Source organism: Pristis pectinata, chromosome 5, assembly GCF_009764475.1.
Source record: "Pristis pectinata isolate sPriPec2 chromosome 5, sPriPec2.1.pri, whole genome shotgun sequence".
NCBI lineage: Eukaryota > Metazoa > Chordata > Chondrichthyes > Rhinopristiformes > Pristidae > Pristis > Pristis pectinata.
The window spans coordinates 82,207,655-82,233,165 of NC_067409.1; the positions used below are offsets into that span (position 1 = coordinate 82,207,655).

General features: G+C 43.0%; 1 protein-coding gene across 2 annotated transcripts in view; it reads right to left on the reverse strand.

Annotated features, from left to right (window-relative positions):
* LOC127570606 (doublecortin domain-containing protein 2-like) overlaps positions 1–25,511 on the reverse strand; it is a 131,760-nt gene that overhangs the window by 6,331 nt on the left and 99,918 nt on the right. For both annotated transcript variants that reach the window (XM_052016315.1, XM_052016314.1), the window contains one exon: positions 8,367–9,338. In XM_052016315.1, the coding sequence (XP_051872275.1) occupies positions 8,367–9,338 (972 nt within the window). The remainder of the gene's footprint in view (positions 1–8,366; positions 9,339–25,511) is intronic.

The window sequence follows — 25,511 nt, forward strand, 5'->3', positions numbered from 1 at the left end:
AAATATTCTGTCTCAACAAAATCAAAAAGAAGTGAAAATAAAGCAAATATTGAAATGAAAAAGAGCCACAATTTCTCTAATCATAAGATATAACATACCATTGTCCATTGCACCATCAAACCTATTTCACCAACAATTATATACAATTCAACCTGAAATCCACAGAGTTTGCAGAGAGAGGCAACCAACTACTCACAGGTAAACCTCTGAGAAGGTAAATCTATTAAATTTAATCACACTTGACTACAGGATATGAATCCAATATTTCAAACCACATCATTCAATTGTGAGCAGCTATCTTCCATGGATGACTCATCAATGAGGCTTAACAGTACATTATGCCCCACAGAAAGTGCGTTTACTTGTTCTTTGTCATCCTCAATTTTGTTCTCATGTAAATGTTTAACCATCTTATTAAAAAGAGGTGATCAATGTGGATTAACAGCATTGGATTAAAAAATATACAATTTTAGATTTTCATTACTCTTGAGAGGTTTATTTCTTCTAACCTTTAGTTTTACTTGAGGTTTTGTTTTAACTAACGCCTCCAATCATAAATCATTGCATATTTATATAGAACTCAACCTTTCTCTTCCTTTTTATCTGGCCAGTGCTTTAAAAGAGTTTACCTGCCTTTTTCAGAGCCAGTATAATGTTGATGAATAATCACTCTCTTTTACCTAATATTGTCACTATTTACCTAACTCTCAAATTCTATTTACTTCCCCAACTCACTGATTCTCTCTTGCTCTAGCTTCCTTTTTCTCCCTTTGCATGGATCACACACACCTTCTCATTGTACATCTCCATATCTTTTTCTCTAACAGATCTATTCTTTCTTTTCCTCCCTTTCCATAAAGGCAGTTCCCTTCCCAATAAATCCACATGCCCTCACTGTGACTGCTTACAGCAACAACTGTTGAGCTCTGCCCCGAAGAGCTGTTTTTTTCTCTCTAGTTGCTAAGCATTCTCCTTACCCATACATGGGAGTATGCAACTAATTGAACCACTAGATCAACGTAATCCTTTATAAGGGAGGGAAATTGCATTATAACAATTGCTGTTCAATTATATTGTTGAGGTTGGCAGCTATTTCACCCCTTCCTTTATTACCTATTGGGATTTTCCGCCAGATATAAAGGGTTACACTCTATGCCTTTCTCCTCCCCAGACTGTTCTTCTTTACTCTTTGTTATTTCATAAAAAAGTGATGCCAAAGAACCAGTGACACCATATTTTACTCCCATCCCAGCTCCCTTTCAGCTAATTACTGTATCATACATCTGATGTAACTTACAACTGTGATAGCACCATGGAGAGAAACAATGGCTAATGGGAGGGATAACTCTTGGCAACTCGTACACTAGCTATGATTTTAATCTCATCCACCAGCCAGGAATAGGATAGGAGTTACTGAGATGTCCTCAAACTGTTTTACAAGTTGCGAACTAGAAGGCACAATTTAAAATGAAAATCAAAAATAAGCTGCAGATACTAGAAATCTGATATAAAATCAGAAAGTGCTGGAAACACTTAGCAGGTGGAGCAGCATCTGTGGAAAGAGAAACAGTTAACATTTAAGGTCTGAGATTTTTCATCAGAACTCAGTTATAAGGTCATCACTAAAGAAGAAAGGGATGGGTTAGGCTGTTTATTTTATACCAAGGGTCATTAGCAGGTCCAACCAAAAAGTGGCTAAAGAAGAATTGCCATAGCTTTCAGTAGATAAATAGGGAAATAGTTGGACCCATCCAGTCAATGAACAGCAAGCTCATCATTGGCTGGATGCAGAAACCAGTCAAAGGAGCAATAGCTGAAGTTAGTACTCTACTTGCATTGCAAACAATAGATAAATATTTAAAACATTAACATAATTGGGCAGGATCTGGCAGAGGCTCTGGGAGTTGATTGGCTCCTTCTCTGTTGTAAAATTCAATGAAGGCTATATTAGATAGCCCTGCAAAGTGGACCCAGATACTCATGGGATAGCATTTGTTTTGTGTAAAAGCCCTGAAGTCAGGAAAATGTCCTACAGCACCTCTCAGACCAGCTCCCCATTGAAGCCTGGATCTTGAATTGATTGCAGAATGTAAAATTTCTTGCAGAAATGAGAAAACAGCCACAAATAATAAAAACAGCAACTAAGCAAACTGTAAATAACAGATGATCCATTTAAACAGCTTTGGTGGAGTGGGCTCTCCAAGCTCAATATGTTTGACCATGCAAGATTAACAGAGATCAATGGCTAGAGCACTGAGCTTCAGAATGGGAGTACTGGAATTAAATCAGCATTACCAACTGGTTGATATTATTACCTGTCTCCTCTGCCAGTTTCCAGGAGATGTTCATTGTGTGCACAAAGCACCCCTTGCCAAAATTACAGCCAATCTAAGTTGTCCCACAACTTGCACCAAAGGTGCTACTTTGACATCCTAAGGCCATTTGTACTGCCCTCAAAAATGGGTGCTAATGATTCCAACATTTCTTTCCAAGAATCTATTTGAAATAATTTTCTGATCACGGTGTTCATTTCAAAATGCAATACTTCTTGAAACCTTGGAAAATGAATGAAACAAGTCTCGACTCAGAGCAGAGGAGACACCAGAGATTGCAGTTAGTGGAATCTGGAGCAACAAACTGGCCATCTTTACACTGGCCATCTCACCTCTCCATTATCAGGTCCTGATGCAGGTTTCAACCCAAAACATCGACAATTCCTTTCCTCCCATAGATGTTGTTCGACCCACTGAGTTCCTTCAGCAGACTGTTTGTTGCTCTTGGCTCAGAGCATTTAAACTATTCACTTCACATCCAATTTGTTCATCCAACGACATACAAAAGAAATTTACCCCATATCCGTTTTCTTTTGGCCTTCACTCTATGGCATTCATATGGTGCCTTTCACATCCCCCCAAAATATGGCCTCAGGTGCACTAAAGCCAAGTCACTGATGTAAGATAGGAAATGCATAGCCATTTACACACAGCTTCCACAAACAGTGACATGATCATGACCTGTTTTAATGATGTTGATTATGGGATAAGAATTGGTCCCTGTTCTTCTTCAAATCTGCCCTCACAGGTGGGTCTTTTACATCAACCTAAGAAGGCAGATAGGGCTTTGGTTTATTCAGCCAAAAAACAATACCTCTGACAGTGCAGTAATCCTTTAATAATGCACTAGAAAGGCCACCTTAACTAGTCTACACCAAAGATTGCACCATACAGAAGTCCAGCATAAGAAAGATCATGGAGCAGGACATTTCTGTGCGTTTTCCAATGCCTGAAACAATGGTTAATTCCCATGCGACACTCTGAACAATTCGCCATTCTGCTAGGTCCATCCATGGTAACAGATACGGCCCAGAATCCATTTATATTGCTGAATCATTCAAGGACTTTTTGTTTTGATAGAGCACCCAAAGTTACCCCACCAATTTAAGTTTGTTATCTTATTAGTTCTGTTAGTTTGATTTTGAAACAATTTTGAATAAACCACCCCATCTTGTATTTGTCACGACTGCTGCTTTAATTATTAACAGATCTTGATAGGCTTGGAAATGACATGAAGTTTAATATAACTGAATATACATTTACATTATAATGGGACTTATTTTAGATAAACTGGTACTGTAATTATTCTAATGCTACCAGTAACCAAGTCTATCAAGATCTGTTCATCATTATACAGATTGATTGCATTGGCCACTTTTACAATTCTACAAGAAGTTCTGTCCTCCATTTTGAAATCTACATTATTTTTATTCCAGTCAAAGGAGTTCCAAAAGAATTAATGCAGCTTAGGCAAACATCAAGCAGAAATTGAGGCAGAAGAAAGCCAACTTTAAACAAAGCAAAACTACTCCAAAGCAACAAACAACTAAAACAACACAGAAACAAGTAACACATGGGGCATGATACCTAATCTCAGGGAAAAGAAAGGCACTTGAAACTGGAACAGAGAAATCAATGAAATAGCTCACTTGATTGATTGGATTTTGTATTTAAATACACAAAATCTCCCAGTTCTTTTACAGTTCAGCAACCTCTTTCACTTAAAAAAAATGAGGTGGTTAACGTAATTAAGGCAAGGAAAACACTAACCAATTAAAAATTAATTGAACTGATTATTTTTGTTGATGCTCTTTCATTTCCATGTCCATTTTCTGTGTGTTACCAAACACAGAATAGTCCTTGGTAATTTCAGACAGATCAGTAATTGCAGACTTTGACTTATTAAACTGTATCGGGTTACAGCAGAGAACAGCAGGGAAGGTGGGGGTTGGGAAAGAGTCGGGAAACATGGGGGAAAGCTGTGAATTAAATATTGATTCAACTATCAAATTTGTTGGTCTCAACTGGTTTACAACAAGGTGGAATCTTTATCGCTACAGATCATTCTGTAAGGTATTTGTTGAATTTTGCTATTCCTAATTTTAACATTTAAATGTAAGTGTTAAATGCTCTCATTTTTGTTTTAGCCCTTTTACCACAATTATTCTGATTAAAAACTACTTAAAGCTTTCTGTCTTATCACCATGGTTGAAAGTTTACATTTCATCCTGATACTTATAATGCTATCCATCAGAAAGATCTTTAGAGAAGTGTCAACTATAACCAAGGATGCACAATCCATAATGTATAACTCTCAGGCGAATTAATGCATTAATTGTGAATCGCTAAAGGCCATCTTGTGGTGTCCTGTCAATTTAGATATGTGCACTTTACTTTTGGGATATTTTCTTTTGGGCTGTCAAGATGTTCACACAAGATCTTGTGCTGACCTAACCTGAGTACCTATCTGAATCTTTTCCTGCCTATATTCTGAATGACAATCACAGGTATAAAGGGTATTACTGCACTTTAACAATATCATTATAAGGCATACTTTACTCCCAACTTATTCAAAATTAACATGTCTTCCAAATGCATAAGTGAGATTTAATTGTATTAAGCTTCTAAGACTATACCTGAACACAATGAAGCAAGAGGGAGTTACTGTAATGATTATAATGGAAGTATTTAGGCTTGAGTCAGTAAAGTGCAATACAAAGTTAAAACTAATTGCAGAATAATGAGTCCAATGCCATCACTGGGTCTGCAGAGATAGCAACCAGAATAGGTCATTCAGCCCTGTAAGCATTTAATTAGATTGCAAGAGATCTGCACGGTAGCGTAGTGGTTAGCGTGACGCTATTACAGCGCCAGCGATCGGGGTTCGATTCCTGTCGCTGTCTGTAAGGGGTTTGTACGTTCTCCCGTGTCTGCGTGGGTTTCCTCCGGGTGCTCCGGTTTCCTCCCACATTCCAAAGACGTACGGGTAGGTTAATTTGGGTCTAAAATGGGCGGCGTGGACTCATTGGGCCGGAAGGGCCTGTTACCACGCTGTAAGTAAAATTTTTAAAAATTTTTTTTAGAAAATTTTTTAAAAATTTAAATTTAAAATTCAATTCTATTTGTCCATTAAGCAAGTTCTTCCCCTACCCAATAGGTTTCCTGTTAATGCAATGGATTTATTCAAGATGAAAACAGAGTGACCACAAGACAAAGGAGCAGAAGTAGACCATTCGGCCCACTGAGTCCGCTCTGCCACTCACCATGAGCTAAATGATTCTCCCGTCTAGCTCCAATTCCCGGCCTTTCCCCTATATCCCTTGATACCCTGACTAATTAGATAGCTATCAATCTCTGCCTTAAACACCCCCAATGATCAGGCCTCCACAGCTGTACATGGCAACGAATTCCATAAATCCACGACCCTCTGGCTATAGAAATTTCTCCACATCTCTGTTCTAAATGGGTACACTCTAATTCTAAGACTGTGTCCTCTTGTCCTGGACTCACCCACCCTGGGAAACAACTTAGCCACATCTACTCTGTCCAGTCCTTTCAACATTCGAAATGTTTCTATGAGGTCCCCTCTCATTCTTCTGTACTCCAATGAGTACAGTCCAACAACCGACAAACGCTCCTTGTATGTCAGCCCTTTCATTCCAGGAATCATCTTCGTAAATCTTCTCTGAACCCTCTCCAACATCAGTACATCCTTTCTAAGAGGCCCAAGACTGCACACAGTACTCCAAATGAGGTCTCATCAGTGCCCCATAGAGCCTCATCAACACATCCTTATTTTTATACGCTACTCCTCTTGAAATGAATGCCACAACATAGCATTCGCTTTCTTTACCGCCGACCCAACCTGGAGGTTAACCTTTAGGGTATCCTGCATGAGGACCCCTAAGTCCCTTTGCACTTCCAAATTTTGAATTTTCTCCCCATCTAGATAATAATCTGCTCACTTATTTCTTCTTCCAAAGTGTACAACCGCACATTTTTCAATATTGTATTTCATCTGCCATCTTTTGCCCTTTCTCCTAAACTGTCCAAGTCACTCTGCAACATTTCTGTTTCTTCAACACTTCCTGCTCCTCCACCTATCTTGATGTCATTTGCAAACTTAGCCACAAAACCATTTATTCCATAAACTAAATCATCGATATATAGTGTAAAAAGAAGCAGTCCCAACACTGACCCCTGCAGAACACCACTAGTAAACTGCAGCCAACCAGAACAGGATCCCTTTATTCCCACCCTTTGCTTTCTGCCTATCAGCCAATGCTCTACCCATTCTAATACCTTTCCTGTAATTCCATGGGCACTCATCTTATTAAGCAGCCCCTTCTGCAGCACCTTATCGAAGGTCTTCTGAAAATCCAAATTCATAACATCCAATGTTTCTCCCTTGTCCATCCTAGTTGAGATTACCTCAAAAAATTCCAATAGGTTGTCAGGCAGGATCTTCCCTTAAGGAAACCATACTGACTTGGACTTTTCTTGTCATGCACCTCAAGGTATTCCATAACCTCATCCTTGAGGATCGACTCCAATAACTTTCCAACCACCAATGTCAGACTAATAGGCCTGTATTTCCCTTTCGCTCCCTCCCTCCTTTCTTAAACAGAGTGCCAAACCAGAGTGCCCTCAAGTAAACATACTGCTAAGTAAAGCAATTCCTTGTTTCTAATAGTTGTTTACCAACTTTTGATGATTCCTAGATTCTCCCACCAGACATCAGGCTATTACTTTTAAGAGCTGCGATGTACAAGGAGGATGTTTTGCCCAGAGTGCCTGCCCAAGCTAATTGATAGAGATGAAAAATTAATCCCCATATTCCTGAAAACATCTGGGGTACAGCTGATCTCTCATTGTAAGAGCATTTGTGTGACGAGCTTGCCCAGCAACCAGGAATACAGGGACAGCCCTTTCCATGCACAGTGGCTGAAAGAGGGTGCAGTGAAATCCTGAGAGTCCTGCTTTCTGGCATTGACCATTAGATTCTTCAGTATAGACTGCACACCGATTACTTATCCAAAGACTGAAAATTCTTGCAATGACAGAGCACTTAGTATTTTGAGATGATATGGGTGGAGTCAATCACAGCCAGCACCACTGAGAATCCCACTTGCTGACAATCCCCCAACGTACAAGCTGCCTAGTGCCCTCTGCCCTAGAAGAAGAGATGAATTCATCCCTCCTTGAGAGCCTTTGTCACTCAGGTTAATAGAGTTACATTGCTGACATACCTAGCATCAGCTTGAAAAGACCCCAGAGCAAAGAATTTGAGGGTCACTGTCACCTCCACAGCCATTAACTAAACAGGCCTTAACCAACTGTGCAAATAAAATGCTCACCCCCATTAAGAGTACACCCTGAGGACCTCAGAGAATTTTACCTCATCTTACAGGGCAATCACTTCAATTCTCTCCAAACAGTTCTCGATCACCAACAAACCAAAAAGTCATTGGGAATTCCTTTAAGTAGCAAAATTAGGTTCTGGTTCTTCCTGCAATTAAGTGTTAAATCCTTCCCATATAATCTACACATGGCATTAGCTGAAACATTGGGGCCCAATTTGGCAGTGCGGACATCAAATCAGTATTGCATAAAACCTAATATCACCCACTCTCTCTGCATACCACTTTATCTGCATAAGTGACACATGCATTATCCCATTATCTAATTTGCCAGAAGGCACAAATCAAGTGATAAATGTTTGTGTGAATCCCACAGCCAGGAGAAGGCAAATTGGTACTCATAATGTGGATTAAGACAGTGCTTGGAGACCAATCTTACGGCCTATGCATTTGTAAAGTAAGTTTCTAATGAAATGCGAGTATTCAAATCACATCTATTGACCAAGAGTATAAAACCAATTCATGTTTGCACACACTTCAAGTTCTGAAAGTAAAGCAATTTCTATATCTTTAAAACACTATTGTCAAATGTCATCTCTGTGCTTCTCAGATGTTTTACATGAAGTGGAAACTCCTGTGAGAACACGAAACAGAAATATTAAAAGTCCATTACCTTGTTGAGTTCTAATGCAGATACTATTTCACTCTCTCTCTCTTTTAGTGGAGCCTCTTGTTCTGCAGAACTCTCTTCCAATTCCTGATCCAAATCTTTTTCCTGGAATTCATCTTCACAATTCTCCTCTGCCTGATCTGCACCTTCCTCTTCTGCGAGGTCAGCAATTTCTTCTTCCACCTGAGGTTCAGCTTCACTTTCATCAATTATCTTTTCTTCATTAGGAAGGTCTTCTGGAGGAAAATAATCATTTTTAGGACCCTCTTCTGTTTGATCAACATCTTCCTCCTCTCGCTCTACAAGATCAGTAACTTCTTCTTCCACTTGAAGCTCAGCTTCACTTTCCTCTACGGCCTGCTCCTCATTTGGAAGAAATTTATCTTGAGGTTTCTCTTCTGACTGATTAGCAATTTCCTCCTCTTGTTCTGCAAGGTCAACAACTTCTTCTTCCACCTGAAGCTCGGCTTCACTTTCATCAATTATTTTCTCTTCTTCACGGGAAAGGTCCTGTGGAGGAAAATATTTATCTTTAGGACCCTCTTCCAGCTGATCAGCATCTTCCTCCTCTTGCCCTGCAAGGTCATCAATTTCTTCTTCCACCTGAGGTTCAGCTTCACTTTCCTCTATGGTCTCCTCTTTCTGAGGAAGATCATCCGGATGAAAATATTTATCTTTAGAATTCTCTTCTGGTTGAATAGCATCTTCCACCTCTTGTTCTACAATGTTGGCAATTTCTTCTTCCACTTGAGGGATGGATTCACTTGCAATGCCATTCTTTTCTTCTTCAGGTGGATTCACAATCAAATTAGGATATTCTTCTATTTGGCTAGGCATAGGGGTCTCTTCTTTGTAAAACACATCATTACAAATTTCTTCTTCCACATTCTGGAACTCACCATCTCCCTCATCATAACTGCCTTCTTTAAATTGCTCTTGTAAGTTCTCCTCCTCTTCTACAATCTCTGCAGGCCTCTGAGGAAAGGAAAAGACCATGAAAACAATGAACAATCATCATTTCAGCCTCACTGATAGCGAGAGGGTCAGATTAACTTCTATTCAACAAATAAATACATCTTATTACAAAGGGGCCAATAGATACAAAATATGACTGTAAAAAGGTAGAAGCATATGGATAAATGTATGTAGTGTTCTGCTATTGGCCATTTTAATGGAGGTACCTGGCCGATGAGCAGTTAGTTAAAATCTCTGTTAGCAGTCGAGCAGTGGAATAGAATACAAATTTGGGAGGTTTTCATCCCTTGATATCATCAACAGCAGCACTGGTTCTTGATTGGGACAGAGATTGCACCACAAGGTAAATAAATTAGCAGACAATGTATATCATGTTAAATCTGAGGATCTAAACATCTGAGGGAACTAGTGAGACATTTCCCAGAATCTTCTTCCTCTTCATTCTCCCTGGACTTTCTTTCTGTTTTATTTATCAAGCGATTACATTGCATTCAGAATAAGAGGTAGGGGTTGGGGGTAATTGGATGTCCAATATAGGAATCACTAAAATAAGTAGTTAAAAAGGCCGATGGAAATTTTATTTCTATCCCAAAGTGACTGAAGAACAAAGGAACAGAACTTAAGTTATGGTTACACACCATCTGGAGGATTGCATTCATCTCTTTATACTGTATCTCTGGAAGGAAGGATGCATTAGCCCTTAGAGCAATACAGCACAAATTCACCAAGATGAAATTAAAGTTAAAAGAGTTCAAACAAAGCACAGGTGGTTTAAATAAGCTTGCATTTGCTTTAATGTAGTAGATAAGGAGGTGATCTAAATGAGATAATTTGATAAATAGTGAGAAGCAATGGATCTGGTGCAGAGTTCAAAATGAGGGGACATGATCTTAAAAACAGCTTAAGGAATATCTTAGGAAGCAACAAATGTGGAACAGCAGTGGAAATCTACCCCAGAAACTGTTGGGAGATCTATTGAAGATTATAAACTTGAGATTGATAAGTTTTTGTTAGGGTATTAAGGATTATGAAACCATGTGAGTGAGTAGACTTATGATGCACTGCAGTTGTGACCTCACCAAATGGCAAACCAAAGGGCTGAATGTTCATTTTCAACTTTGCTCCTGTGATGACCCAGCCATAAAGAATATGAGGGCAGACATGATAGCGAGGTCTTTCATTATGCGACATCTTCATAAGTTTGTATAGAACAATAAATTCTAGACTTAAGTGCCTGGCAATGTTATTTATTAGTAATAGAAATGAATCTCAGAAATATTCAAAGTACACATACACTTGAGACAGTGAGGAAAATCCCACTATTCATCTGAGAAAACTAGAACATTGATAAGGATGGCCCATGTACCAACCAGATGTAAAATCTCCACTGAAATTAGGGTCTGGGAAATACTATTAGGTGTGGATTTTACTCAAAAGGTTTGATAAGATTGTATCCATAATACAGATCATACCGACAGTTGTAGATCACATCTCATTCAAACGTAAATTTCCACAGCACACGTAAAGGTATGTAGAGGTTTCATTTGGTGCCATTTGGAAAGTTAAAAAAACCTCTCCAAGACCAGAAACAACTAGTGCTGGAATACCTACAACCTCAGGATTGGGATTATAAATCAGGTTTATATAAAGGACAAAGGCAGCCTCCACAAGGGCCGAAACCATGGGCTGTACTGTCAGAATGTCTGCAGCTCTAAATTAATTTTACATATCAAGCTTTAAAACAAAAAGGACAATATTAGGTTTTGGTCTACAACCTGTGTGGCAATTAAGCAATCCTTTTTATAAGAGCACAAAAAAAATAGGAGCAGGAATAAGCCATTTGATCCCATGAGCCTGCCCTGCAATTCAAAATGACTGAACTTGTCCAAATGACAGCATCTCCAACAGTTTAGCATTCTGCATAGTACTGCACTGGGCTCTAAGTCTGGAATTCTGTGCACCAATCTCCAGGGAAGGACTTTGAATCCATAAACTTCTGACTCTGAACCAAGAAAGCTACCATCGGAAATGACTCCCACAATTTCCACATTAAGTTAGATTATCCTATTGCGTGAAGTGGCACTATTGTGTCCCGAGGGTGCCTGAGGGCACGTACCACCAGACTTAAGGACAGCTTCTACCCCACTGTGATAAGGCTATTGAATTTATACAATGAGATGGATTATGACCTCACGATCTACCTTGTTGTGACCTTGCACCTTACTGCACTGCACTTTCTCTGTAGCTGTGACACTTTGTACTGTTACTGTTTTTACCTGTACTACATCAATGCACTTTGTACTAACTCAATGTAACTGCACTGTGTAATGAATTGACCTGTACGATTGGTTTGTAAGACAAGCTTTTCACTGTACCTTGGTACAAGTGACAATAATAAACCAATACCAATACCCACAAAGGCAGGCACAAATTACATTTTTAACTTCAAAGCTAACCAGGCTAACTCTTTAAATATTTTGAATGAATGTTGAATCTCTTGAAAATCTGAATTTTGGAGGAGGGGAAGGACAGCATTAGTAAAAGTGGATAGCCTGAAATAACATTTTTTAACTATGTTTTGAACAAGTAGTTACACCCATAATATTGTGATATCTGCATAAATAGGAATAGGAATGCCCTTGCTTAATCAAACCACTTTCAATGGCTTTGTGGGTTGCAACTCAGTGTCCAGATCACAGCACCCCACATAGTTGAGTAATGAAAGATAATGTGACTTCACAACAGAAAACCAGAGGCAGACAAAGCGGGAGCTGGAGATGGAAGTCACAAATTGCCCTCTTGTTCTCATGAGAAGGAACAGAAAGTTCTTGCAATTCAACCAAACTCGTGAAATTCATTTAGCCAGAGTGTGAAATAAAAAAAATCTACTCAAAGCTGCTGTATTAATTATCAAAGAAAATAAGTTCTGTAAAGCAAGGAATCAATGAGAATCAAAGTTTTTTTTGCAGACTTTGAGTAGACAAGAAAAAGAATGTAAATTAAAGGTTTTTAAGGAAAAAGTAGTTTGACTGTGATTTTTCTTTGTATTGAGTCATCAGAATTGGAGATTACAGTTAAACAATGGCACACTGTCCCAACCAACACACACGTAGGATACATCAAAGTAGAGGTCTTCTCAGTATAAAATTAAAATATGATCTAAATCTGGCCTAGCTGAGTACTAAAATTTTAATCTCTTATCTGGCCCAACCCAACCCACAGGCATTCTGTCACACCCAGACACTGATACCGAGTCAGACTTCTCGACAATGCCAAAGAAGGGTGCTCCAAGTCTGGGCGAAGCCCATCACACATACCCCATGGGTGGATGTCACTGCTTGTGGCAAATGTGAAGCAAGCTCCCTGGGAAGTGATTCCTGATCCCGGTCAACATTCTGTTTCCAATCTCTACAGGCCTCTGACCTAAATATCATCCCCCATTCCTGGGTCAAGTCCTTCGTCCACTCTAACAATGGAGCTACCTGCTAACACTAAGTCACAACCCAACTCAATCTGCCTGACCTTACCACATTTTGGCAATAATATGGAGCCAACCCAATCTGTCCCTAACACAGTCAGGTCCATTAGCTAAGGTCTACATCAGACTATATTCCAAGACTGAGCTAATGCAGTTCATAACTAAAATTAGATAAGTAATATCCTGAGTATGGTTAGAAAAATATAGACAGGAGATTTTTAGAATATAAGAAAATATCCAGGAATTTCTTCTATGCAGGCTAGAGGACCATTAGATGAACTATCTCCTAACACCTCATTAGTTTTGTCTCCATACTGTTGGATAGTAAGACTCTAATTGTGAATGCTATGAAACTAATAGATCCAGACAGCAAAGTAATCATCAAGAAGAATCAATTTTCCCAGGTAATACATGTCTTGACTCATCCAGAGGGAGGAATTCATCATCCAACAATGTGTCTATTAATTGATTTGGGAACCCCAATATATTTGTCTTGGTCTACATATAGCAACAGATACAATCAAATCCATTAAGTGGTGATGTGTACTCTTGAAATTACAGTGAATGTGAAGATGTTCCCTGGCCAACTTTATTGGGCCATATCAAACACACCAGAGTCTTAGCAACAACCTGTATTTGTTTCACCTCCTAGAAAGAATAAACTGATTTACAATGACAATGTAAGTCTTCCCAAATTCCATGTAGTATTGTCAGGGCTTGTACTCATCTTTTTTTTAACCCATCATGGGGCCCTTGCACTGAGATCATTACAAGAATCAAATTAAATGTCCATCAGTCAAGAGTACAGGTATCTGGCAGAGAACTCAGAGAGAACTCTGGCCCAGACAGAAGGGGATGAGAAGTGATTGCTGTGTCATCCACAGGTCTCCAAAGATAATAATGAGATGACATGTCAGCTCAGCAAGATATAATCAAACATATCTGCATCTAACCAGGCAGAAAGGGAAATAAGTTGAGACAGATTCGAAAAAAAATGAAGGGACAGAAATGAATTGAATAGAAAAAAAGGAAAGGAGTAAGAGAATATAAGAAAAAAAAGAGGGAATGAAAGGATAGAAATTAAAAGAGGAAATAGAAAGGAGGGAAGGTGACCAATGAGTTCACAGCTGGTAGCCATTGTGCAACTTAGGGCCAGTGGCAACTGCAACAGCTGCAGAGGTAAGAGAGTGGGCTCCTTGCTTCATTGACGGTGACACGAAGGATTTGCTGAAAGAGATGTAAGGCTCAGCACACCAGACGATCCAGAAAGTACCAACAGTCAAAATGAGGAGATGGTGGAGGCAACCAGAGAGTTTCAGCAAGGCCCTTATACCACACTTTTGGTCAAGTGACAACTCGCATTTACCGACAAGTGCACTGCAATACTGATACATTAATGGTGACACAAGAGACTGCAGGTGCTGGAAGCTGGAGCAGCAAAGCTGTAGGAACTCAGCGGGCCAGGCAGCACCTGTGGAGGGAAATGGGCATCAATGTTTGGGGTCAAGAGCCTTCATCTGTACATTAACCCCTAACAACAATAACTCACTTCCTACACAAACTCCCTGCTTATTCAGCCAGGACAAGCATATCATACACACACAATACACTGCACTCTTATAGGCAATATTGTATGTAACAGCAGCCTGGAGGAGACCCGGCAATGGCCACAGACTTATTCGTCTGGAGGAGAGGGTGCTCAGAGTTATGGGTTAGACTGCCACGGGGTTCTGCTATCGTGTTCCAGTTGCTCCTCATCCCACAATTGGTTCTGCAGTTGGTTCAAACATGCCCTGCTTACCTGCCCTCCCCATTTCCTCACCACGCTCTCTGTCCCATTGACTAACTAAATCTTAGCCTTGGTTGGACTTGGCCAGAGGCTTTCGACCCCTCCTCCATCAGCCTCTGCAAGGAAGCCATTGCCTTTGGCCCCTCCACATCTGCTCTAGGTCATGCTGAAGCACCAGTGGGAAGACTAATTAAGGCACTCATGTATTAAGTTACAAAGAGGTGGCTTCATCTCTACAAAGTTCATAACACTCACACATTTCTGGTGCTCCAAAGCTCCATGTACCCAATTCTAAGAAGCTCAGCTCCAACATACTCCCCGGCCAACCTGCCAGTAATTGATGACCACTTTAAGTAATGCAGGTGCAGAACTTTCCCCTTCTGTTCAGGCCTGCTTTCCTGTGTGTGCTAATTGCACTGATGCGAATCAATTTCACAGGGAAGGCATCAATTGTGTTTTACAGGAGGACCGACGTCACAGCAGCAGGCTCTGCGTTCTTCACAAGTGCATCAGAAAGTCACAGTGCACACAGTTCACACTGTGAGGACCTGACTGCACTTAGTGATCAATGTTATACCGCAGTTCAATCACATCATGCATAAAAACACCACACCAATGAATTTCAAAGCCTCTACATTTAGTTATGGTTGACTACTCTACAAGAAGACAAAATTTGTCTCCAATAATTTAGTAGACTATGGGTAAAACGACAGGTCAGTGAAGTGTATTCAACAAAGAATTTAACATGATAAACAATCAACTTATACCTTTCAATGAAAGTGCTAATAGTCAAACTAAATAGCTGAGGATGTCAAATCCTAAAATTAGTCCAGGTCCTGCTAACTGGTAGATATACAAGGAGCAACATAAAAAAAAATGACAAAACCAAATCACAGCGATGAAAACAAAACATGAAGGAAAACACGATGATGCTGGAGGAACTCAGCACGCCAGGCAGCATCTGTGGAGAAAAGCAGGCAATCAACGTTTCGGGTCAGGACCTTTCTTCAGGACTGAAGATAGGAAAAGGGGAAGCCCAATATATAGGAGGGAACAGCAGAGCAGTGATAGGTGGACAAAAGAGGAGAGGTGGGGTGGGCGCAGGGTGGTGGTAGGTAGATGCAGGTAAGAGATAGTGATAGGCAGGTGTGAGGGGAGGAGGGGAGAGCAGATCCACGGGGGGATGGGTAAAAGGTAAGAATAGAGAGGAAAAAAGGCTAGGAAAGGGAAGAAGAGAAGCAGCATGTTGGCGGGGGTTGGGGGGTGGATTGTGGGGAAGGGGCGTGGGGATTACTAAAAGTGGGAGTAGGACAAAACATGTGGAAAAATACTTCCATAACTACTTAGGTAAAATAGAGTTGGCACGAACAATGCATGCTCCTTGAACACTGTTGGCAATAATACTATTAATGAAAATAAGCAAATTTTGAATTTCTGGCATAATTACTTTATTGTATTATTATTGGTTTATTATTGGCATGTAGCGGTTGCTACCACGGAATAAAACAAGACTCTAATTGGAGGATTGCCAAACAGAACTGGTTTATTTTCCCGCCTTGTGCGGGCCCTTTAAGGGAGAATGTTACCGCCCAAAACAACCGGCAATGACGTAAGTCCTACGTCATCAGGACTTTCCCGCGCGCAGGTTCTCCCCGTCGCTCGAAAAGACGAGGCCCGCCGCCATCTTGGGCCTCGTCGCTCTGACGCCGCGCGACCCGACTGCCGAGCCGGTTTGCCCAACTAGACGGTGAGTCGCCACACAACCCCCCCCAGAACCGGCGAGACAGTCCCCAAGGTCCGTGGGCTGTGCCAGCTGCCGCTTAGGGGGGCAGCCTCTGCGTCGCGGCATGGCAACCTCGACAGGCTGTTGCAGATCCAAATGGGCCGGTTTGAGGCGGTCCGCCGTGAAAACCTGTTCCCTGCCTCCAATGTCCAAAATAAAAGTGGATCCGTTATTCCGTATGACTCGGAACGGTCCCTCATATGGTTGTTGCAATGGCGCCCGAGGTGTGCCCCTGCGAACGAAAACAAACTTACAGTCCCGTAGTTCCTTGGGCTGGCAGGATGGGGCTTGACCGTGCCATGAGGTGGGAATCGGGGCCAAGGCGCCAAGCTTCTCGCGCAGTCTTTGTAGGACTGCTGGGGGTTGTTCCCCTTGGTCCCGAAGGGCAGGTATGAAATCCCCGGGGACAACTAGTGGTGCCCCGTATACAAGCTCAGCTGACGAAGTGCAGAGGTCTTCTTTGGGGGCAGTGCGTATGCCGAGCAGGACCCAAGGCAGCTCGTCAACCCAGTTAGGACCCTTCAGGCGGGCCGTCAAGGCTGATTTCAGATGGCGGTGAAAACGTTCCACCAACCCGTTTGATTGAGGATGGTAGGCCGTGGTGGTGTGCAGCTGCATCCCTAGCAGGTTCGCTAATGCAGCCCAGAGACTGGAAGTGAATTGGGTGCCTCTGTCTGAAGTGATGTGGGCCGGAACGCCAAAACGTGAGACCCAAGTTGTGAGCAGCGCTCGGGCGCAGGAATCAGTTGTGATGTCAGTCAGGGGAGTTGCCTCAGGCCACCTCGTGAACCGGTCCACGATGGTAAGGAGGTACCGGGCTCCTCTTGAAACCGGCAGAGGGCCCACAAGGTCGACGTGTATGTGGTCCAACCTCCTACGGGTAGGCTCGAACTGCTGTGGTGGGACCTTGGTGTGTCACTGGATTTTTGACGTCTGGCAGTGCGGACGAGTCCTGGCCCACTCACTGACCTGTTTGCGCAGGCCATGCCAGACAAACTTGCTGGCGACCAGTCGGACAGTAGATCTGATGGACGGGTGCGCCAACCCATGTACCGAGTCAAAAACGCGTCTCCGCCAGGCTGCAGGGACTATAAGGTGGGGCTGACCAGTCGCAACGTCGCAAAGTAGGGTCCGCTGACCTGGACCAACCAAGAAATCTCGGAGCTGCAGACCCGAGACTGCGGTTCTGTAGCTGGGCAGTTCGTCGTCGGCTTGCTGTGCGTCAGCTAGGGCCGTGTTGTCGACACCCAAGGATAGGTTGTGGATGGTTGGTCTGGAAAGTGCATCAGCAACGACATTATCCTTTCCGGAGACATGTCGGATGTCAGTTGTGAACTCGGAAATGTAGGATAAGTGTCTCTGCTGACGAGCTGACCAGGGATCGGAGACTTTGGAGAAGGCAAAGGACAGAGGCTTATGATCGGTGAAAGCGGTGAAAGGCCTGCCTTCTAGAAAGTATCGGAAATGCCGGACCGCCAGATACAGCGCTAGAAGTTCCCGATCAAAAGCGCTGTACTTCAGTTCGGGCGGTCTAAGGTGCTTGCTGAAAAATGCCAAGGGTTGCCAGCGGCCTTCGAGTAGCTGTTCCAGTACCCCACCCACCGCGGTGTTGGACGCGTCTACCGTGAGGGCAGTCGGGACGTCAGTCCTGGGGTGTACCAGCATCGTGGCGTCTGCCAGGGCGTCTTTGGCCTTAACGAAAGCAGCCGCAGCCTCGTCAGTCCAGGTGATGTCCTTGCCCTTACCAGCCAGCAGCGAGAACAGAGGGCGCATGATACGGGCTGCTGCAGGGATGAAACAATGGTAAAAGTTGACCATCCCAAGGAATTCCTGTAGGCCTTTGACTGTGTCGGGGCGGGCAAAATGGCGGATAGCATCCACCTTGGCGGGTAGGGGTGTTGCCCCGTCGCTGGTGATTTTGTGGCCGAGAAAATCGATAGAGTCAAGTCCGAATTGGCACTTGGACGGGTTGATCGTGAGGCCGAAATCGCGGAGGCGGGAATACAGCTGGCGGAGGTGGGAAAGGTGTTCCTGGCGGTTATGGCTGGCGATCAGTATGTCGTCCAAGTAAATGAACACGAAGTCCAGGTCTCGGCCTACCACATCCATCAGCCGCTGGAAGGTCTGCGCGGCGTTCTTAAGGCCGAACGGCATCTGAAGGAATTCGAACAGGCCGAATGGGGTGATAATCGCAGTTTTGGGGATATCATCCGGATGGACCGGGATTTGGTGGTATCCCCGAATGAGGTCCACTTTGGAAAAGATGCGGGCCCCGTGTAAGTTCGCTGCGAAGTCCTGGATGTGAGGGATGGGATAGCGGTCCGGGGTGGTGGCGTCATTCAGCCTGCGGTAGTCGCCGCAGGGCCTCCACCCTCCGGTGGCTTTGGGGACCATGTGCAGGGGGGAGGCCCAGGGGCTGTCTGACCTGCAAACAATCCCCAGCTCCTCCATGTGACGGAACTCTTCCTTTGCCAGGCGGAGCTTGTCTGGAGGTAATCGTCGTGCTCGGGCATGAAGGGGTGGCCCTGTGGTAATGATGTGGTGTCGTACCCCGTGTGTGGGCCTAGAATTTGTAAATGAAGGTGCCAAAATCGATGGGAATTCAGCTAGGAGCTTGGCGAAATCGTCACCAGAAAGGGAAATGGAGTCCAGGCGCGGGGCTGGTGGGCTGATTTCTCCCAGGGGATAGGTCCGGAGAGTGCTAGAGTGGACTAACCACCTCCTTCGCAGGTCGACTAACAGGTTGTGGGCCCGAAGGAAATCGGCTCCTAGGAGTGGTCGGGCGACGGTGGCAAGGGTAAAGGTCCAGGTAAAATGGCTGCCGCCAAAGTGTAATTGAAGCGTACGGGTGCCGAAAGACCGTATCGTTGTACCGTTGGCGGCATTGAGTAGAGGACCTGGTGGCCTGTCACGAGTGTCGCGGCCTGTCGGGGGCAAAATACTGACCTCCGCTCCAGTATCAACGAGGAAACGCCGTCCAGATTTCTTGTCCTGAACGAAGAGGAGGCTCTGTCGGCGGCCAGCCGCCGTAGCCATCAGCGGCGGCTGGCCCTGGCGTTTCCCTGAAACTTGCAGGGTGGGCGGCATCGACGGGCCTCCGCACCCCACCTCTGATGGTAGAAGCACAGCCGGTCACCCGTGTCGTCGTCTGCGTTCCTGGGGCGTGGCTGCTCGGTTGCTGGGGCCGGGCGAGGCGGGCGTTGGGCTCGCGGCCTGGTGATTTGACTGACGGACGAACCGCTCTCGCGTTTGGCCCTCCACAGGACATCTGCCCAGGCAGCCACCCCACGGGGGTTGCTGAAGTCGGCGTCAGCTAACAACAAGTGGATGTCATCGGGGAGCTGTTCGAGGAAGGCCTGTTCGAACATCAGGCATGGCTTGTGTCCCTCGGCCAATGCCAGCATCTCATTCATTAGGGCGGATGGGGATCTGTCCCCCAGGCCATCCAGATGAAGCAGGCGGGCAGTGCGCTCACGACGGGAGAGGCCGAAGGTCCAGATCAAAAGGTCTTTGAAAGCCGGGTACTTATCTTCCTCCGGAGGCGACTGGATGAAGTCTCCAACCTGGGCGGCTGTCTCCTGGTCCAGAGAGCTAACCACATGGTAGTACTTCGTGGAGTCGGAGGTGATCTGCCGAAGGTGGAATTGCGCTTCGGCCTGGTCAAACCAGACGCTGGGCCGAAGTGTCCAAAAGGTGGGCAGCTTGAGGGCCACTGCGTTGGCTGCTGCGCTGTCGTCCATTTTACGGGTCCAAAAGCCATTTGGACCGTCGGGGTCACCAATGTAGCGGTTGCTACCGTGGAATAAAACAAGACTCTACTCAGAGGATTGCCAAACAGAACTGGTTTATTTTCCCGCCTTGCGCGGGCCCTTTAAGGGAGAATGTTCCCGCCCAAAACAACCGGCAATGACGTAAGTCCTACGTCATCAGGACTTTCCCGCGCGCGGGTTCTCCCCGTCGCTCGGAAAGACGAGGCCCGCCGCCATCTTGGGCCTCGTCGCTCCGACGCCACGCGACCCGACTGCCGAGCCGGTTCGCCCGACTAGACGGTGAGTCGCCACAGGCAATTACTTTCTGTCGATACTAACAACAGAGAACAAGGATAACCTGTTGAACATTCCAAAGAAATTAATTCTGAATTAATGCCGGGGTCTCATGGAAATTAATGTGAGCAAAACAATACAAATAAACAAAAAAATTGTTTTAAATTATGATAAATTTCCATATCCAGGTTGTTACTATTTCCAGCTTGTAAAGGAACCAGGTAAAAATCTTGCAGAGCCCTAACGAAAATCTTCCAAATTTGTCTTGATTTGGGAAGTGGACTATTAGATCAGATCCCCACCAATCTACCCTTGTAGATACAGACGTCCATAACAATAGTGACATAAGTGACCGGCACATTGGGAGACATCATGTTGTGGGACACTATTGTCATGCTAAATGGGATAGATTAGAAGCAGATCTCAGAGCTCAAGACTGGGTACTAATGAGGTGCTGAGCAACACCAGTGTTGCATTCCACTGTTATCTATAGTCTACAAGCGCTTTCCATATTTCCTAGTGACATATAAGGAAACCATTTCAGCCCTTCATGTCTTTGCCGGCTAACAGAGCAAACTCATTCCCCACCCATTTTTCCTATGGCCTATCCTCCCACCATATCCACCAGCTCACCCCATATTCTACAACTAACCCCCACCAGCAGTAATTTACAATGGCTAATTAAGTTCCAACTTGTAAGTCTTTGCGATATTGGAAAAAAGCAGAGCACCTGGGGAAAACCATGTGGTCACAGGGAGAACTTTAGGAAAGACACATCGATCATGAAGACCGTGCAGTGTAGATTTACCTCATAGTGATACCATAAGACAAAGGAGCAGAAGTCGGCCATTACGCCCATCAAGTCGATATTTGGGATCCAAGAGTTTTTTTATTACAACTAGAGATTATGCTTGCATTTCCTGAAAGTTAGAAGCTTAAAGCGTGAATTGATCAAGGTTTTCACACTATTTAGGAGAAGTTACAGGGAAAAGATTGTTTGCTAGGATGTCTTGCACTGGGGTCTTTGACCAAAATATAGAGCCAGGCAGTTCAGGTAAAGAAACACTTCTGCAAGCAAAAGCAGGTAAATGTCCACTGCAAGAGACAATCACTGTTGGTCAATAATTAATTTTAAATCAGAGATTAATAGATTTGCAGAAATATGGATTGAATTTGTGTATATTGAGTTAGGTCACAGATCAGCCATGACCTTATTGAATGTTGGAGGAGATTCAAAGAGTTAAATTGTCTATTCTTCTCCCTAAGTTACTGTATTTCTAATCCTAAATCCAATTTCAAAGATAAATGATGCTAGTTCAGCATGCCTGTAATTTAGACTTTGATTCATATTTTTAATTTTTTACTTATTAAGACATGCATGGAATGAAAACCAATATAAATGAAGCCCAAAAAGGAGGAAATGTAAATTAGTTCATCTGCAACATTGCCTGCAGCAAACTTCCAGTCTAATATTATAATATTGAGGAAAAAATATAAAATATTGTATGTTATGTATAGAGACTAAAGATGGTAAAACTGAAAAGGGTAATTGTAGAAAATCAAATTTGTTTAAATTCTTTCTTGAAAAAAATATAATGCTATTGAGATCTTTGATATCAGGAGGCTGTCAAACATATCACAAGAAACAGATTTTTAATCAAAATTATACACAATTCTTTGTTATTTAATTTGAACTTTCTTCACCTTCCCTGATCTAAAGCATTATTCAACCCTTTTAGGAGCTGTTCTCCATAATAACAATACCTTAAGGATGATACCAGAGCTTTTTGGAAGAAAATGTAGCTGAATCCTACAAATGTTAGATTATTCTCTTAGTAGGTTTCTGTTTACTGAGGTCTGTTTGGAACCCAGCCTTGCCTGTCATTTTAAATATACCTGCAAGAGTCATTGGAACCCTATGTGAATCTTTTTTAAATTTTAAATTTTATTTACAGCATGGTAACAGGCCCTTCCGGCCCAACAAGTCCGCGCCGCCCATTTTAAACCCCCAAATTAACCTACCCATACGTCTTTAGAATGTGGGAGGAAACCGGAGCACCTGGAGGAAACCCATGCAGACATGGGAGAACGTACAAACTCCTTACAGACAGCGACAGGAATCGAACCCCGATCGCTGGCGCTGTAATAGCGTCGCGCTAACCGCTACGTTACCATGCCACCCCTAACTTGCTACTGCTGACACTCCTGCTAACATTTTGCAGATGGCACCCACCATGAAACAGGCAAGCATGAAGCAAAATACACAATGCAGTGCAGCATAAGAATGCACATTTTTATAGCCAACTTTGGTATTGGCTTTCACAAAGTTAAATACAAATGTACTCCATTCAATTAAAACAGCCTACCCTTCCACAGAAACCTACAAATTTCAAATATATCTAAGGTTGTAGCATTTGCTTTCCTTACCATTCTAGACATAATTTTCTTCCAGTCCAAGATATGCTTCTACCTGTTTATGTCTTTCTCTTCTCCTGCAATCATGCATTCACTTGATCAGAATTTGTTCCTTCCATTCTATTTGATTCCTTACATGTTAATGAGCCCCTCTCTCAATCACCTTCTTTTAAAGCTGGAGGGTACAATTCCTTGTAAATATTCCTCACATCTCTTGCCTTTGCCAGTAATCAGCCTCCTGGTGCCTCTCCGTATCACTTCAAGAACTTGTTGATTCTTGTTGCCTTGATGACCAGAATAAATAAACTGGACAAAGTGCAATCTAATCGAAGCCCTTCATAGGTATAGGAAAATGGCCTCCAACATGTACTTTGCTGATTTGGCAATACTGTTCAGTATTCTTTTAGCCTTGTTAATTCCAGCTTTTTAAGTGATTGGATGTGAGCACGTTGATCCAATTTAAACTCTCCGCCTCTTCTGTCACTAGATCAATACTATTCATTACTCATTAATAAATAAGTTTTCATTATTTTTCTTTCAATATCTTTCCTTTACCCAACCTTCCTCACAGACCCCCAACACCCAACCACCCTCCTTGCACATCACCCAACCTTTCCCACAGACACCCACTGCTGAACTGCCCCAGCTACTGACTATTTTTGCCATACCTCCAGGCAACCATTAACCCAACCTTCCCCCTCAGATACCAATCACCTAATCCCCACAAATCACCCAACTCAACCCCCACCCACAGCTGCCAATCGGAAGCCACCAACTTACCACTTACCAGCATCCCACCTTTGCCTTAACATTCCCACACTTGATTTATGATTCTCCCTACAAACCATTCACCCATCTCTGCACAACCCATCAACAACCATCTCTCCTGCAACTCTCTGGACTCAGAACTGAATGCAATGGTTTTCCTTTGTGCACTGACACAGTGTATAAAGGAAAGGCCTTCCCATGTGGAAGGATGATGCAGTGGCACCTGACACCCTATTCCCATAACCAAAACAGCCACCAGTGTGCCTTGCAGCAGTTAACAAGCTATTACAAGGTACCAATGAACTCCCAGGCAAAAGTCCTTTCTTGACATTATTTCCTCAGGGTCTAAAGCACCCAGAGATAAGGACTGCAAGATTTATATGGAGTTGTCACTTATGTGTAATTCTATTTATGTACAATTTACATTGGTGTAATCCCTGGAAGTGCAGGAAAACAATGGAGGAATTTCAGGTGCAGGAAAATGCGTGTACTATTTGGAAGCAGGACTGAGAGATAACTACCCTCAAATCTATGACTTCCTTCCATATCTCTTTGGCTCAACTGAAAAGGGCAAAGTTTGGTTTAAGTGGATTTTATTTCATTGAATGGAGACTGACTTAAAGTTTACTTATATCAGTCACTGAATGACTTTAACACGTAAAGGACAGAGATGCTGTTGATAACACAAAGAGATTGGCAATAGTAATGTGTTTTTACATGAAGGAATGTGTTCAGGCTGAGAAGAAACCATGATCACTTGTGGCCATAAAACACAGCATCCCTAAACTGCAGTGGAAGCATTCCAAAATGCTCCACCTTGCACATAAGCACACTATTAATATTCTCCCAGCAACCTCAATAGCTCTAGATGTTGAGGGCCAATACTCTTGCCAGATGTTTTGCATTTGAACCCCAGTGTTACATTTTGCTCAAATTCACTTGCTTCAGTTCCACAAATGTAATCATTTTGCAGTCAAGTCACTGAACATAATCTGATATATTCAAATAAACACTGTGACTGATGAGTAATGAGCCAGTGAGGACAACTGTACACATATGCTGCCTGAAAGCTACATACATTGTTGAGGAATCAAACTGGGTCTTAGCATACAATAACAAAGGAATCTCTTGAACTACAGAGAAAGACATGCATTTTCATAGCATATTTTATAATCTCAGGGCATTAGAGAATTTCACAGTCACTGGAGTGCTTTAAACTGTAGTCACAGTTCCAAAGGAGAAAAACAAACTTATTCACCATTAAGTGGATGGTGCATATATGGAACGAATTGCCAGAGGAAGTGGTTGAGGCAGGTACAATAACAATATTTAAAAGACACATGGACAGGTACATTGATAGGAAAGGTTTAGAGAGATATGGGCCAAATGCAAGCAAATGGAACTAGCTTAGATGGGTATCTTCGTTGGCATGGACAAGTTGGGCCGAAGGGCCTGTTTCCACCTTTACTACTCTATGACTCTATTAATAATTCTATTACTTGATCATCCAACTTCTGTTTCAGACCTAAAGTTAACTGATGTCATTAACTTGTTCCCTTTCAATTATCAGTACCCTCTTTCTATTTCAAAATGAGCTTCTTCATATATCACCTCTGCCCCACATCCAACTGCCCTGTATATGTTGTCTCATAACTTCATGCCTGCCTTTCTCAAAATTTAAGTTTGACTCTCTCCAGTCGAACTTCCACTCTAGTTACAGATGACATCTTGGTAGCTGAGATTTTTCCTCCCTTTTCCAGTTCTTAAGAATTATCTCCACCTAGATGCCCCCAGTGACTGACTTTTTCCTGCGAGTCAGTAGGTTATGAGTTCAAATCCCAGCCCAGAGAATATAGGATAGCAGTTGGTGATTAAAACCTGGGGGCACAATCTTTAA